At 42.7% G+C, this 17,893-nt stretch overlaps 1 protein-coding gene across 1 annotated transcript; it reads left to right on the top strand.

Moving 5' to 3' along the window:
• The first annotated feature begins 16,246 nt into the window (after nucleotides 1-16,246).
• Nucleotides 16,247-17,206, top strand: LOC123642136 (olfactory receptor 1020-like). The gene has a single exon (XM_045557046.1). It carries the CDS (start codon nucleotides 16,247-16,249, stop codon nucleotides 17,204-17,206), a length of 960 nt encoding a protein of 319 aa, XP_045413002.1.
• Nucleotides 17,207-17,893: the final 687 nt, after the last annotated feature.

Raw genomic sequence — 17,893 nt, 5'->3', positions numbered from 1 at the left:
TATGCACCTAAATCTAAAAAGCAAAGATCTATTGTTAGATGTAAAGGGAGAGATAGATTGCAATACAATAATAGTAGGGAACTTCAATACCCCACTTTCAGCAAAGGATAGATCATCCAGTCAGAAAATTAACAAAGAAACATTGGATTTAACATGCACTCTAGACCAAATGAAACTAACAGACATTTACAGAACATTTTATCCAACAGCTGCAGAATATACATTCTTTTCAACTGCACATGGAACATTCTTCAAGATACATCACATGTTAGGTCACAGAACAAGTTTCAACAAACTTAGAATAATTGAAATCATACCATGTATCTTCTCAGACCACAGTAAAATAAAAATAGAAATCAATTTCACAAGGAACTCTCAAAACTACACAAATACGTGGAAATTAAATAACACACTGCTCAACAATCCTTGGGTTATTGACAAAATCAAGATGGAAATGAAATTTTCAAATTGAGCAACACAGACAATATGAGCTTCCAAAACCTGTGGGATACACTAAAAGCAGTGCTAAGGGGAAAATGCACAGCCTTAAATGCTTACATCAAAAAGACAGAAAGATCACAAATTAACAACCTAAAGTCACACCTCAAGGAACTAGAAAAAGAAGAACCCAAACCAGACCCAAAGCCAGCAGAAGGAAAGAAATAACAAAGCTCAGAGCAGAACTAAACAAAATAGAAATCAAAATAAACAATACAAAGGATCACTGACACCAAAAGTTGGTTCTTTAAAAAGATAAACAAAATTGATAGACCAGCTAGATTAACCAGAAATAGAAGAGAAAGGACTCAAATAAGCTCAATCAGAAATGAAAAAGGAAACATTACAACTGATACCACAGAAATACAAAATATCATCCATGACTGCTACGAAAATCTCTATGCACACAAACTGGAAAATCTAGAGGAAATGGATAAATTCTTGGAAACACACAACCTCCCAAGCCTGAATCAGGAAGAAATAGAAATTCTGAATAGACCAAGAACAAATAACAAGATTGAAACAGTAATAAAAAATCTTTGAACAAAAAAAAGCCTGGCCCAGATGGGTTGACAGCCAAATTCCGCCAGACCTACAAAGAAGAACTGGCACCCATTCTACTGAAACTGTTCCATAACATTGAGAAAGAGGGAACCCTCTCTAACTCATTCTCTGAAGCTAGTATCACCTCAATACCAAGCCAGGAAAGGACAAAACAAAAAGGGAAAACTACAGCCCAATATCCCTTAATGAACATAGATGCAAAATCCTCAACAAAACACTAGCAAACAGAATCCAACAGCACATCAAAAACATAATCCACCATGATCAATCCACCTTCATCCCAGGGATGAAAGGATGGTTCAACATATTGAAATCAATAAATGTAATTCAACACATAAACAGAAGTAAAAACAAAGACCATATATGATCACATTAATAGAGGCAGAAAAAGCATTCTGTAAAATCCAGCACCCCTTCATGATAAAAACCCTCAAAAAATTAGGCCAGGTGCAGTGGCTCACACTTGTAATCCTAGCACTCTGGCAAGCCGAGGCAGGCAGATCATTTGAGCTCAGGAGTTCGAGACCAGCGTGAGCAAGAATGAGACCCTGTCTCTACTAAAAAAAAAAAAAAGAAAAGAAAGAAAGAAATTAGCTGGACAACTAAAAATATATATAAAAAATTAGCCGGGCATGGTGGCACATGCCTGTAGTCCCAGCTACTCAGGAGGCTGAGGCAGGAGGATTGCTTGAGCCCAGGAGTCTGAGGTTGCTGTGAGCTAGGCTGACACCACGGCACTCTAGCCCGGGCAACAGAGTGAGACTCTGTCTCAAAAAAATAAAAAATAAAAAATAAAAAAAGAATGTAGAGAAAAGGGAAGCCTTACATACAGTTGGTAGGGGTGTAAATTGCTACAGCCATTATGGAAAACAGTATGGAAGTTCCTCAAAAAACTAAAAATAGAAGTACCACATGATCCAGCAAGCCGACTACTGGGTATGTATCCAGAGGAAATAAATCAGTATTTTGAAAAGACAGCTGCACGCCCATCTTTACTGCAGTGCTACTCACAATAGCCAAGATATGGAATCAACCTCACCAACATTTATTATTCAACCTAAGTGTCTTGACAATAGATAAATGAATAATGAAAATATGGTATATATGCACAATGAAATACTATTCAACCATAAAAAATAATAAAATCTTGTCATTTGCAAGAACATTAGGAGGACATTACGGTAAGTGAGGTAAGTTTGAGGTTGCAGTGAGCTATGATGACACCACTGCACTCTAGCCCAGGAAACAGAATGACATGCTGTCTCAAAACAATTAATTAATCCATTAATTATGTCAAAAATAACAACATGTTCCACTTGCATAGCATTTTAGATCTCATGTAGCACTTTCCCAATAAATGCCTACTCCAAAAACCTGTGGTAGATATTTGATTCTTATGCCTGTACATAAGCATATAAAACTTTTCATATAACTTCATACATTTATATGTGAAGTTATATGAAAATACATATGTACCTCATGATGGACTAAGTGTGGAGATGGTGTGACGAATAAGAAAGTCCCTGCCTGCAGGGATTCTACAGTCTTGCATTAAAATCCTGTCAGACTGTGTCCCAAGTTGAAGTTCAAAAAACATCGCTGGTGGCTATGCCTATATCCTTCAGCCTGTCCGACCTGGGTTATATTTACCAAGCATTTCCATTTTGGGGGCACTGAGGCCAAGAGCCTCTGGGGAGTGGCCGTTTTAACAGGAACCAGATGGTGAGAGAAACACAGTTGTCTGAAGTTTAATTTTTATGTTCTGTGAATACTTTTTCCCCTTTCATGCTGCAGGGGATCTGGGCCAGACTGTGAGTGGTGAAGAGGAAGAGAGAAATGAAAAACTAAAAATGACAAACAGGGGAAGCAATGATACGTTCTCACTTGAGAAATAACCGAGAGGAGATTGCTGGGGGTTGCTGTGGGTGTATGCAAATGATATGTAAGTGTGACATCCATGTCAGCTCAAATTGTTGTAGCCCTTTTATTTTACATACGGTGTGGGGGGGGGGCCGCTTTGGAATATGCTCCTGGAGTCCACTATGCAAAATTATTGACTGCCAACCTCATGCACCTTCACTGTCTATTTGATCATGAATGAAACATGCCCCCACTCTACCCTTAGTATCTCCTTTCGAGGGACAGAGTTGGATGCATAATCTTTAACATTTCTTCCAGCTTTTACGTATGTTCTTGGTACAGAGAGTAATAATTTCCTTTGCCCTCAATATTTCCAATAAACTAACCCCAGAGTTTGAACACTCCTAGAAAGCCCAAATCATGGTGGAGATATGAAAAAAAGAGAGATAATAAGAAAAGAAAGTTGTGGGAAAGAATTAACCACACAGAAAAGAATAGGAGAAACTAGAAAAGAGCGATGTACGTGGCACAACATTGTAAGGAATGTCCCACAATTTCCTAGGATCCACAAAGATACAGAGCCATAGGCCATCGGTGTCTTCCCAGTAGGTGCACCTAACAATACTATGTGCAAATTAGGTTATAAAATTTTTTTAATTGTTGAGCTGAGCAAATTCCATAGAATTTATTGTCTCTGTAGCTAATAAATTGTCTAGTACTAAAGGTGTCTGAGTAGAGATTTTATGCCCACCTGGTGAGGAGGTTGAAAAAGATGAATCATGCATCAGTCAGTGCCTTTTGGAGTAAACCCTGATATCCCTTCAAATCCTGTGATTCTACCTTTCTGTGAAAGTTTTATCAGATTATATTGAACTGAATTTTCTGAAATGCTCAAGTTTTAGACCTGGATGCCCATGAGTCTGTGTTAGTAAGTCGTCTCATAGCCTGCTTTGCACCAGCTCCAAACAATGTTAGGTTATTCCTTCCATCTCCAATCCCTGCTCATCCTTTGGGGCCTAATCTGGGGAAAAGTAACAACTTATCAGATTCTCTGGTCCTGTGCCCTTCCTGAGACTCTGTCAGTCAATTTTCAATTCATTTCTTGGTTCCTTTCATTTCCCCCAAAGTCATTCCCTTCTATTATTTAACCGATAAGTATTTACCGAGCACCACTGTGTGTCCTGCTGTGTTTGGAATTATATGGAACACAGAGCTTGCACACACTGGTTTCTCCCTCCAACATGCCTATAGTTTGGATGAAGAGGGAAAACATGTTTAATAATTTTCAAAATGGGCTTAAGGCAGTTTACTGCCAAGAAATAAATGCCATATCCAATGTGGAAATGCTGTAGAATTTCAGAAGAAAGAAATACTGCTTTCAGTAGGGTGGTCTGGGGGAAAGTAAGTTTAAATTGGACATTTAAGTATGGGAAAGATAAATCTTGATTGGAAGAAGGAAGGGCCTCATAAGCTTGAGGAAGCAGAAGACAGGAATTAGAGAAGTGCATTACATGCCAGGGTTGGACGGGATGCAGCTCAGGGCCAGTCCGTGTTGAGAGGCATGGCAGATAAGGCTGAAGAATTTTGTACAGAATAAAGGCAGCTATAACTGTGTTTCTCAGAGCTGTCATCCTCAATCTTGGAGGCTGTGATTCAGCCCCATTAACACTGGGGGCTATTTATGACTTGGGGAGAAAATGTTGTGAAGTTACCAGCCCTCAAAGGCTTATTCCAGCTACTTCCTACTCAGCACCATCCTCAGAACGAAGCATGTGTCAGCAGCAGCAGCAAGCATTGTTTGCAGGAAGGTCAGCAATCAGCCAGCTGGGAGAGAAGACGGGGTGGGATGCAGAGGCTTGGGTGAGAAAGGTAGATGTAGGTGGAAGGTTGAGGTGACAGCCTGTGAGAAGGGTGGAGAAGAGGAGGTGAGCCTGAAATATCGTCATTAGGAAGCAGAGATGTGTACAGACAAAACTACTTGCAAACTGCCATTGTATTACCCTTTGTGGGGAAAAAAAATTTTTTTTTAATTACTCACAACTTGCTGCTTACAGCACTGTACCGTTTCAGCACCTTTGTGACTGGACAGCACTTCCCCGGGCTTACTCGTCCCTTTGGCCACTCTGAGTCTGTATGTGATGTCTTCCTCCAATTCTACCTGAGATTCACCTTTTTCCTCTTCTTTCCAATGACCATCTCCCCAGCCATCTACTAATCCTCAGCAGGCTGCTCAAATGGATGACTGTGACCTCCTCAGAGATGCCTGCAGTTAGCAACTCAATGAAAATCTATTCTAATAGGATAGAATCAAATAGGTTACTCTTCTTTGTCTTTGTTTCCAGGAAAACAAAGCTATAGTTGGCAATTTTGGTGAATCTACTTTGCAATCTATAGTCAATATAAGCTAACATCCAGCGGGAGCTTACCAGGTAGCAGGCATTATGCTAACCTGCATACTTTGCAAGCTTTAGCTCATTTTCTTCTCCCAACATTCCTTATGAAGTAGGGATTTTCAACCCCACTTTGCATGTGAGTAACCTATGTAACAGACATTACATAATTTATCCCATGTTACACCATCCATAAATATCAGAAACAGGATTTACATGGTTTAAGTGATTTCCAAGGCCATGTTAGTGTGGACAAGAGGATTTTAAGTGAAAGACAAGTTAACAAATTTATTTTAATGGTTACACATTTCTCTTAATATGCATTAAAGATACAGCTGTTACATTAAATCTGTGGATTTTTAAGGATGTTGTTTCTTAAGATAGGCCTGGATTTACTTTATTTTTAAATTAGTTGGTTTTTTAAAATACTAAGTAAATATTACAAGTATCATGTAAATTTGGCAAAAATCATGGCTGACTTTTGTAAAACACTGCATTAGGCTAGACATTGCATATTATTGAGTGATATTTCTGAGAACTTATCCAATCCCCGATCTTGTCGATGCCACTGTAGCATATAATTTCCCTATAAAATGCATAGTCAACAAAGGCACACTGAGATGCAAATGCTAGGGGCGCAGCTAAATTCACTCACTAGGAAAGTGACTCATTCCAAACACCGGTAGGGCAGTGCAGGTGGTTCAAATTCATATCTCAGCAAAATCGCAGGTTTTATCTCTGATAAATGTTCAAGGTTCCGAATGTCCTCTGTAATCAGGTCCTACCAGGTACCTATTTCAGCTTCCTTTCCATCAATGTCTCCCGCCTGGAATCATGGAACTCCTGGAGATACATGAAGATGGTGAGAGAGGTATCTTAGAGCTACTATCAATATTTCCAAAGGCTGATTAAAGTAACACTTTGGTAAAGCAATATAGGCTAATTAAAATATCAAGTGTTGTTTGTAGTTGGAATAATATAAACTCTGTGTAGTAATTCTAATTTTTATGTGTATTCAAAGCCTAACTGATAGTCTTTGATGTATAAAATGGAAGCTGCATTAAATTAATAAGTGTATTTTTGGGGTGGTCACGATATTTTAGTTTATGGAGTTTATAGACATGGAGCAGTGCTTTGAGGTAAAAGGCAAAGAACTGTTCTTGTTAATGGTCCCAGGTTTGTTCTATCTGTTAATGTCTTATTTTGTGCTGCACTTTGTTCTAGCCAAGGATTTTCTGGATGTAAAGAACAGAAAACTATTCAAGTTAAGCTCAAATAAAGAGGAGGTGTACTGCAAAGACAGCACAATCTTGCAGCAGCTAAGCACATTGGGCTTCATGGGGCCTGGATCTGGCTGGTATCTGCAAAGCTGTCAAGGTTGGAGCCTCCATGCCTCTCTCTCTCTTACTGAGGATGAATGGTCTCCTATCTCTGCTTCTTCTTGTGTGCCCGTCCCTCGCTCCTCTCTGCAGGGTGGTGTCTGCCTAGCCATGCTGTCTGCTCCCCCATTAATGCGGCTTACACATGGTTCTGGTTGCCGTGGTACCAGCTCCCTGCCTGATCTGAATGGGCGTCTGAGTTCAGCCCCCACAGTCACATTTATTCCCTGGATTCCTGGGAAAAGACCAGATTGAAGATGCCTATTCCTGATCCAACCAGCTGTACCAGACAGGAGACCATCGCATGGTACAAGTTCCCAGAAGAGGGGGCTATGGTTAAGCAGGTATCCCAACACACATCCACTACATGCTTTTATTTGTAAAAATATCAAATCTTCTTGCAAATGTCCACCATATAAATCTAAAGTAATACTAAATATTGAAAATAAACTCATCAAATATTTATTGAGAACATGGGATGTGCAGCCACAATGAGCTCTATAGATGTTACAGCCTAGTTAGGAAGGAAAAAGATTTACACACACATATGGTTGTTGACATACATGTGGCCCCAACAATAACCAAACCAGGAAGTCACCAAAGTGAGAGGTCAGTGATCAGAATTGCTTCCCAAAGCCAGCACTTCCTTCTTTCTGCCTATTTTTACTGTGTCACCTGGTGGTGACTGCCTTTCTTCTCCACTTCCCCTTCACCTGCATCAATATGAACCTTGTCCCCCTCTGCTTCCCCACCAAAATATTTCCTGATTATACCAGCCAGAAGTAATTTCTCCATTCTCTGACCTTTCATAGTACTTTAAGTACCTTTTTTAGGGCACTCCAATCTTTCTGCTGTTCATTATATAATCATTGAGGTACATGTCATATCTCTTCCACCAGACTGCAACCTTCTTGATAATAAAAGCCATATAATAGACAAAGGACCTAGTGCAGTTTCTTGCATATGGTAGATATTCAATTAATATCAAATTAATTAATAAATGAATGAATGCCTGCACAAATGCATGAATGAGTGAGCACTAGGTATTTATATGTAAGGAAGATTTGAACATATGCTGGAGAGAGAAGATATTCAAGGCAAAATAATATAAAATTTTCACTTTTCCTTTATAGTGAAAGCAGTTTAAATATAGACACCAAATCCACTCAGGGAATATTTTTTGACCTCAGCTGTTATCAGTGGATTAAATATCCATTCTTGCCTTCCCTACCAATCTAAGCCCACGGTTACATATCCAACAACAATTTCTACCCTTTCTCTTAACTGCCTCAAACTCTAGAGGCTTTAAGAGGCCTGTTTCTGTCTTTCTCAGGCACTGTTGTGAATAGAGGTGACCCTGTGATCTACATCTGGCCAGTGAGCTTTAGGAGAAATCAGCTAGCTAGCTCTGGGCTTCTGGGAAAGTTATTTCCTCACTGACCAAAACAAATCTGCCACAAAACTTTTTGTTAAATAAGGAATAAATATCCTTATAGCTTCTATAAGACACTTTGCTTGAGTTTTCTGTTACTTATAGCTGGACAAAGGTAATATACCCATATAACAAATAACTCCATTTAATTCAGCAGGTTTTCATTTTAAGCTCCTCAGATCTAAACCCTATTCTCTTCTCACCTTCCACGATATTTGCCATCCTCCCATATATCCTAACTCTTTCTTCTGTCTTTGCCCCTTGGGAAATATTGGTCCTTCCTCTGCTCTATTTTACATTCTGTGGGTCTGTAAGAAAACATCTGCTTGATTAATTTTATTCCGAAATAGAACAGGAAGGCAATTAGAGTTTATCCGTGCTTTACAAACATTGTCTCAGGTGAATCTTTACAACCATACTTTGTGGTAAGTACTTTACCCGCATTTTGCAAAGGGAAAACCTCAGGCTAATTAACTTAACTAAGGTCATACAATTTGTAAAAGTGATGAAGCCAGATTGTCTTCACCTGTTTAATTGCCACACTTTCTACTTCACTGAGCTGTCTCCCACCTACTCTCACTTCCAAGTAAACTGGTTCCTTTGGGCTTATGCTGTTTGAACAATCAACACAATCCACATATTCACCCCCATTTCTGTGTATCTGTATCCTTCACCGTCAACACCTGGTTATCAGTATCCATGAGGAGACAGCAGTTGTGCAGACATTCCAAACATAACTCAGCCTTGTCTTGGAAACCCACGGGGTAATTTGTTTTGATAGCAGATTTTCCTTCTAATCAGGTTTTCCTCAGGCGAACACGAAGATAAATTGGAACTTTCTAAATACGTATCCAGTAATGGGTGGGTGAAAAAGCCCAAGGTGAGAAAAGCAGCCACGTGGTAGGGTTAGAAATGACAGCAGGTGGGTAGTGGTCCCTTTGTGGACAGTAGAAAGTTGGCCACACAATCATGTCCTCAGACCCTGAGCTCAGAAATCAACACAAGTCAGAAAAGATGAGGACGATGAAGGAAATGAGGGGAAAAGAGAAGAAGAAACAAGCAATAGCTACAATTTAATGAGCATCTGCTATGTGCCCCAGGAGGTGCTTCCACAAGTAGCATGTTACTCAACTCTCACAGCAAGCCTGGGCATCAGGTGCCATTACCTCCCCTCTCTTTCTTATTGTGATGAAATATATATAACATAAAATTGATCATTTTAACTATTGTAAGTGGACCATTCATCATTTAAGTATATCCAGTGGTCCCCAACCTATTTGGCACAAGGGCCGGTTTCACGGTAAACAATTTTTCCACGGACTAGGGATGGGGAGGTGGGTTGTCATGGGTGGGAGTTTGTGGTGTGGAGCTCGGGTAGTGATGCAAGGTTGGTTTCCTAACAGGCCACAGACTGGTAATGGGCTGTGGCCCGGGGGTTGGGGACCTCAGTGTACCGTATAAATTGTATATAATACAATTTAAGTATATTCACAGTGTTGTGCAACTATTGCTATTGTCCATCTTCAGAATTTTCTCAGCATCTCAAACAGAAATTCTGTGCCCATTAAATAATAATTCTCCATTTCTCCCTTCCCCCAGCCCCTGATAATCTCTATTCCACTTTCTGCATCTATGAATTTGCCTATGCTTGGTATCTTGTATAAGTGGGATCATATAATATTTGTGTGTGGTCTATTTCACTTAGCATAAAGTTTTCAAGGTTCATCCATGTTGTAGTTATATATCTGGATTTTAATCCTTTTTAATGTGCATTGTACCAAACAGGTAAGTTTTTATCCCTTACCTCCTCCCACCCTACCCCCTTCTTAGTTTCCAATGTCCTTTACACCATTTTATGACTGTGTGTACCCACCATTTAGCTCCCACTTATAAGTGAGAACATGTGGTGTTTGTTTTTCCATTCCTGAGATACTTCACTTAGGATAATGTTCTTCTAAGAACATCCAGGTGGCTGCAAATGACATCATTTCATTACTCTTTATGACAGCCAGATTATTTTAAAGCAAATGTCAATGTCCTATCATTTCCTAGTACTTTTTTAAATGCCCATATATGTCCTTTTTTTTTTTAAATACTGATGCCTCTACTTTGAGCATGCTCTCGGTCTTCCCTTCCAGTAAGTAGTCCAGGCCTGACTCAGAGGCACCGCTGCACCATCACACTGGGGCTGAGAGCCGGCTGAACCAAACTCTGTGACTCCCTTTAGTTCTAACAGTCCATGATTCACAGAACCATGAGCGTCCTCACCCCAGTAGCCTCAGCTGAGCCCACCATGACGCAGTCTCGGGAGAGCAGTATCAGCCGACACAGGGGTCAGGAGGAACCCAGCCTGCCAGTGGCAGAGCATAGTCAGAGAGAGAGGAGAAAAGGAGGGGTGGGCAACACCTGGGAGGTGATCGGTGTGTGTGTTTGAGCCTGGTGACAAATCCCTGGGCTTCTCCTTATGCCCATCGGCATTTCCTGTGCTTAGAAGTTAGCTTCATTTCGGAAAATATCATTTTTTTAAATTGTTAATATAAATAAACTACCCATTCTGTTAACAAGGCCCCCGGTGCCTCCTCTGATGATTTCCCAGCTGCCAAAGCCAGGAGTGCTCCCTGGGAGGGTCAGGCCCGAGTCCCTGCCCCAGGGTGACCCCCATTCCCCTGGAGGTTCCACCACAGCCTTTGAAAACAATGATGAAAGATTATGGCGTTCTCTGCTTGTTAAGGAAAACAAAAGAAAAACATAAAAACAAAAGATTATGGCAAGAAAAGGAATTTGCCTCTGGCCCTAGCTCTGACCCTGGCCCACAGTCATCTCCTCGCCAGTCTCTGAATTCAGCATCCCCAGTTTGTTTGATCAGTATTAGGGCCCACAACAGACCCTCAACATCCAGCAGAGAAGCCCCCCGTGGGTTATTTAGTGGGGAAACTGGGCAAACGGTCCCCCATGTTCCCGCAAGCTCCCAAGGGACAAGATGACTTTTCTTCGTCCAGACTTGAGAATCTAGGGAGGAGGCAGGAAGGCTCGGACCTGCTCCTGGTAAGCCATGCTACTACATACCGCCAAGACTACAGCCCCAAATCCGATGCCTCAGGGAGACCCTAACCTCCCTCTGCCTCAGGACCAAAATAAGTGCCCAAAATCTAGAGGGGATAATCTCTCCTTCCCTAAGGCTGAGCCTTCCAGGGCCCCAGGAGAAGGTGTGTGTCAAGGTCCTCCCAGAGCGCTAACTAAGCCTCCAAAGCCACCAGGGACCAAGCAGGCCTGGAGCTAGCTTTATAAACTCAGGCAGGACAAGGGTGCATCTGGAGATTTAGTCCTGAGTGCCATGTTCTGTTCACCTGAGCTATGTGTCTTGTCCTCAGGCCTGGATGTGTGGCCTCCCAGAAACAGCTTTAGGGGGAAGAACCTGAAAGACACAGGCTGGAGAGGGAGTCCCAGAGCCACCCCACGTGGTTGGGCTGAGAGGACCTGGAGTCCCCTCTGGAGGTTATCGGACTGGGGAGTGCTGTCTGCTAAGGTTGGTATTTGTCTATGGGAAATTCTACTGAGTTCCACTGGAGCTGATTCAGAAAGCTGAGGTTGCCTGTTCTCTTCCTCTTCCCCTCCTCTGAAATCCATACCCACCCATCCCTCACCCAGTCAGCCCCTAAGCATTTCCTGAGATCCCGTGGTATTCAGGGGTCCCAAGCAGCGTCTTCCAGCCCCCCAGTTGTTATGTGTTCATAACCAAACTTGATGGACACTAACGTATGTCCAGCATCTCCCCTGTTTCCAGAAGTGTGCTCAGCACATTGACACACTGTCTTTCAGGCTCCACAGAACTGAGCAAGCTGAGGCTCAAGGAAGTTAAGGAACACTACCAAGTTTTCTGCTTCCTTCCAATGCATCTTCCGCCTAGTAAGTGTTTACTGAGATTAATTCCCACCTCCAGGCCTTGTTCTTCCCCATCTCCTCCACCTGCCGCATCATTCTCATTCTTCAAGGCCCAGCCACATGCCCCCTGGTCCTGAAGCCTTCCCCGTTCACTCCCTGCTCAATCACGCTTCCCTCAGTGGGTTCCTACTGCTGCAGGGTGGGCTCCACACAACTCCACTCTTTCTCACGGGGGCAAGTGTGTCTCTCAACAAAATTTTGAGATCTTAAATGGCCGAGGCCATGTCTTATGCTCTTTCGAACAGCGGTTGTTTACGTGCTTTGAACGATTGTAACTATTTAAATACTTTTGAATAATAGTAGTGTTCAAATACTCGCTATTTCCTTATTATAAAACTTAAAACAACCTCTGCTCTTAGAAGCTATAATGTGACAGGGAAGCAAAACCACCCAGTGGGGGGAAAGAAAGACTTGGAAACTGACAAAGCGCTGTTATACAATTCTAAATACATCTGTGTGAGTCAAAATCAACTGTCAGGTTACAACAGTTCACAAAACGAGAATTCAGTTGGGAAAAGGAAGTCTGGCTAGAAGGGCCAAGGGATGGTTTTGCAGGATTTATGGAGGAAACCGGGAGGTACTTTGCGAACGGAGAACCTCAGAGTATGTCTGGAAAGCTATTGGCCAAGGTGACCACAATTGAGAATTATTAATGGGTGTGCCTCTGGGGGAATCAAATGGCCATTTGGGAGTTGGGATGGCAATAGCAAAGGATTAGGAGGGAACATGGTCTTGGGCCATGGGAAGATGCGGGGAGAGGGGGATTGAGAAGGAGAACAAGAAACCTCACTTGCCGGCGAGGAGGATCCAGGAGCTCAGCCTAAAAACAATGCTGAGTATGACTTTGTGTATGCGTGTGTCATCACTATCAGAGAAAAACGAAAGCAGTAATATTCACTGTAGATCAGAGACTTGTGCACATTTGGATTTGGCCAGAACAAAGCCCCTAAGAAAATTAGCAAAGAAAGAGTAAACGTAACTCTGAGCTGAGCAGTAAGTGGGATCTCGCCTGTGAATAGCCACTGCACTACAGCCTGGGCAACACAGCCAGACCTCCTCCTTTAAAAAAAAAAAGAGGATCCCTGAGGCGCTGGGTGGAAAACTGGAGCACAGGGCAGGAGGCCGACTTTGCTAGGTTAAACTTCATGGCTGAATCATATGATAGGATTTTGCCACACCACCAGAACGCTGACTCTCAGGGTTGCGTATTCTGACCTTTACAGTAAATAGAAGGTTGTTCTCTGAAGGGCATGGAGGTTCTGGTGGATTCTTCTGCAGTCACGTAACCACAAGCCCAGCTCTGGGAGGAAGGAGAGGCAGCAAGGCAGAGGGAGGGTCCTGGGAGTCTCAGGAGCTGACTCGTTCTTCTAAGGCCACAGTCTTCAAATACGGATGTGTACCCCCTAAAGTACGTGAAGACTTTTCAAAGGGTTCAAAGGCAAAACAATTTTAAGGGAACCAATTTCCAGAACTTCAATGTCCATACCTACTCTTTCCTAAAACCAATGTCCTTGAGAACACATCTGTGATGGGAACACTGTACATCTTTGTCATCTCCCTCTTCATGGTTGCTCTCCTCCCATATTTGAAAAGAAATGCATGGGGGGGTTTTGTTTGTTTGTTTTTGTTTTAAGACAGAATCTTGCTCTGTTGCCCTGGGTAGAGCGCCGTGGCATGGGCCTGGCTCACAGCAACCTCAAACTCCTGGGCTCAAGCGATCCTCCTGCCCCAGCCTCCCAAGTAGCTGGGACTACAGGCACACACCATGCCCAGCTAATTTTTTTCTATTTTTAGTTGGTCAGCTAACTTTTTCTATTTTTAGTAGAGATGGGGTCTCGTTCTTGCTCAGGCTGGTCTATAACTCTTCTGACCTCAAGCGATCCTCCCACCTGGGCCTCCCAGAGTGCTAGGATTACAGGCGTGAGCCACTATGCCCAGCCAGAAATGCATGTTTCTAACCCATCCTGAATCTTACAAGAAGGTATTTCACCAGCACATGCAAACTTCCAGGATACCAAACTTCCAGGATACCACACAAAGATATAATTTGATAAACAGGTGTTGAAAAGTAAATGACTTTAATAATTGCCTATAAAGTCCTTTAAATCAGATGGAAATCTTCCAACAAAATGGAGGGAAGGTCTTTTCAAATTAACAGATGATAGAGAATTAAAAATAAGTTTTGATGACACATCATTATGTGACTCTTGGAATTAACTAAGGAGTTCAATAAATTGAATGGCATTACCATGATAAAAATCCTTATATCCCCATCTATTTATTTACATTAGCAAAGTTTCTCAGAACTTAATATTTCATATACAAAGTATTTGCCAGGGATCACTGCGTGAATGGCCAAGATACTGAAATAGATCCTGTCAGCTGGACAGAGCCTCCTAATCAGGTATAGAGTATCTTTTTCTCTGGACAAGTTCACGTGGATTCTTTTTGTGTTTCCTGGGGCACACTGACACAAAGGTCCACACCCAGGCAGGAAGCTCAGGGAAGAGGCACTCACTGTCAGACCTGGGACCAAACCTTGACTTGGCTGATGAGAAATCAGAGGCCCAGAGAGAGCATAACTGCCCAAGGTAACAGAGCTAACAGGCAACAGAGCTGGAAGTAGAAAGCCAGTCTCCATCCTGTCAGTCTAGTGCTCTTTCTGCCATACACTGTACCTGTTACAACAGGTGAGAATAAAGGTGAAGCTGTTCTACATTCTTCTGCACAAGGACACCACATTCCTCTTTGTCCTCAACATAAACCTGTTTGACACGGATGAAGAAGTTGATGAGTTTTTCCTACTGATCTTCAGGATGTAGCCCAGACACTCAAAGAGAAAGATACGGGTGCGAGCAGAAGTGAGTGGAATGTGTGGGGAGGAAGGAGAGGACTCTGGGCATGTCCAGTCATCCCATGGATTAATATCTTGGAGAACAATCAAGCACACGCTAAAACACCATGTCCAAGCTGATGACCTCCCAGGTGACATGACATTCAACTCAATGGATTTGCAGAGGACAAGGTGGTTGTGATACAGAGGATGGGATGCCCTGAAGCATGTTTAAATACAAGACAGAATGAATACTGACACTTGCTACCACATGGGTGAACCTCGGTAACATTAACCTAAGTGAAAGAAGCCATATGCAGGCTGGGCACGGTGGCTCATGCCTGTAATCCTAGCACTCTGGGAGGCCATGGCAGGTGGATCACCTGAGGTCAGGAGTTCAAGACAAGCCTGAGCAAGAGCAAGACCCCATCTCTACTAAAAATAGAAGAAATTAGCCAAGCATGGTGGCACATGCCTGTAGTCCCAGCCACTCAGGAGGTTGAGGCAAGAGGATCAGTTGAGCCCAGGACTTTGAGGTTGCTGTGAGCTAGGCTGACACCACAGCACTCTAGCCCCAGTGACACAGCGAGACTCTGTCTCAAAAAAAGAAAAAAAAAGAAGCCAGATGCAAAAGGCCATATATTGTATAAATCCATTCATATGAAATGTCCAGAATGGGCAAATCCAGAGACAGAAAATACATTAATGGTTGCCAGATGCTGGGGGAAGGGGAGAATGGGGAGTGACTACTAAGGGATATGGAGTTTCATTCTGGGGGTGATGAAATGTTCTTGAATGAAATAGTGGAAAAAGTTGCACAACTTTGTGAATACACTAACAATCACTGAATTGTATACTTTAAAATGGTGACTTTTATGGTATGTGAATCATATCTTGATTTTAAAAAAAAGAGTGAAATAAGTGTCCAATAGAGTTATAAACATATTGTATAGATAGAGGCACAAGAGATCAGGGAAGAGGCCTCACATTTATGGATTACCTGCCACGTCCTAGTCATGCAGATAGTTTACATTCATTTTTCAGTTCTGGCCACACAGCAGCCCTGAGAAACAGGCATATTTTCTTCATTTTACAGATGAGGAAACTAAGGCTCATAGATACAGCTTATCCAAAAATATACAATTAGTTAGTGCCACAGTCAGAATTAAGACTCAGGTCTTTTTGGCTTCATAGCCCACGTGCTTTCCACTATGGCGCAGTGCTTCCCATTAGCGTCTTGTAAAAGGAGCCTCATACTTGCTTGGTGTTCTCCCTCATCATACCTTGCACGGGGATGGACATGCTCTAGTAACACTGCTTGAGTGATTATCAATTGTCACCTCTGCAGATGACACCCGGAGAACTAGCCCTCACCAGCAGCAACCACACCCCAGTTACCAAGTTCATCTTGCTGGGATTCTCCAACTATCCAGACCTCCAAGAGCTTCTCTTTGGAGGCTTCCTGCTCATCTATGCCATCACAGTGGTGGGGAACCTGGGAATGATGGCACTCATCTTCCTAGACGCCCGTCTCCATAGCCCCATGTATTTCTTCCTCAGTGTACTCTCCTTCCTTGACGTTTGTTACTCTTCCGTGATCACACCCAAGCTCTTGGTCAACCTTCTGGCCTCTGACAAGTCCATCTCTTTCAAGGGCTGTGTGGTCCAGATGACCTTTTTTGTAATGCATGCGACAGCTGAGAGCTTCCTGCTGGCCTCCATGGCCTATGACCGCTTCGTGGCCATCTGCCAACCCCTTCATTATGGTTCTATCATGACCAAGGGGACCTGTCTCCAGCTGGTGGCTGTTTCCTACGCCTTCGGTGGAGCCAACACCGCTATCGAGACTGGGAATGTCTTTGCCCTGCCTTTCTGTGGACCCAACACGGTAAAACACTACTTCTGTGACATACAACCCCTTCTCCACCTGGCCTGTGCCAACACAGCCACAGCAGGAGTGATCCTCTACGTCTTCTCTGCTCTGGTCACCCTCTTGCCTGCTGCAGTCATCCTCACCTCTTACAGCTTGGTCTTGGTGGCCATTGGGAAGATGCGCTCAGCAGCTGGGCGGAAGAAGGCCCTCTCCACTTGTGCCTCCCACTTCCTGGCCATTGCTATTTTCTATGGCACTGTAGTTTTCACCTATGTCCAACCCCAAAGATCCACTAACAATACCAATAACCAAGTAGTGTCTGTCTTCTACACCATCATAATTCCCATGCTCAACCCCTTTATCTATAGCCTCCGCAACAAGGAGGTGAAGGGCGCCCTGCAGAGGAAGCTCCAGATCAACATCTTTCCTTGCTGAGCCCCGCGAGGTTGTTTGTTGCAGAGAAAGACACAGCATCTTCCAAATCACATTATGAATTGACCTAACCAAGACCAGCCCTGGTTTTGATGAAGGTAGAAGAAATAAAGGAGAAACAGCAAATATACTTTGTACAGAGCACTAGAGTTAACAAAGCATCTTCTTATTCACTATGATATTGAATTCTCACCACCACATTGTGAGACAGCCATTGTTACAATGATCCCGTTTTACAAATGAAGGATACATGACTCAGAAAAAATAAGTCAATCACCTAAAGTCATAAAGTTAGTGAGAGAATGAGTATTTGACATCAGGGCTTCCACATCGAGACCAGAGATATTTCAAATACACCACAGCTACAACTTAAGTATCCATTGGCAGCTCATCATAACTTCCAAGAAACATCAGACAAGGCACAGCACAATCATTTGTTTTGCCACTGATTTAGTGAGTTGGGAGTGGGCAATAATTGGCTCAGTTCTTTTTTCCTGTTACAAAAAGAAAGATAAACAGGATAGAGATGTCCTTATTTCTTATTGCAACTGCAGTATGCTGAGCTGTCCCAGTATAGCATCAGGATCCAGAGAGATCTTTCCTTGTACATCTGTATTCTAGCCAGATGTATGTGCCTGTCTCATAATTCTCAAGTGTGTGTGTGTGTGTGTGTGTGTGTGTGTAATTGGG

Source organism: Lemur catta, chromosome 7 (genome assembly GCF_020740605.2).
Source record: "Lemur catta isolate mLemCat1 chromosome 7, mLemCat1.pri, whole genome shotgun sequence".
NCBI classification, from domain to species: Eukaryota; Metazoa; Chordata; class Mammalia; order Primates; family Lemuridae; genus Lemur; species Lemur catta.
This window is presented reverse-complemented; position numbering and strand designations above follow the sequence as displayed.

Excerpts from the sequence above, each read along its gene's own strand:
- LOC123642136 (XM_045557046.1), top strand. The coding sequence starts at position 16,247 with ATGACACCCGGAGAACTAGCCCTCACCAGCAGCAACCACACCCCAGTT.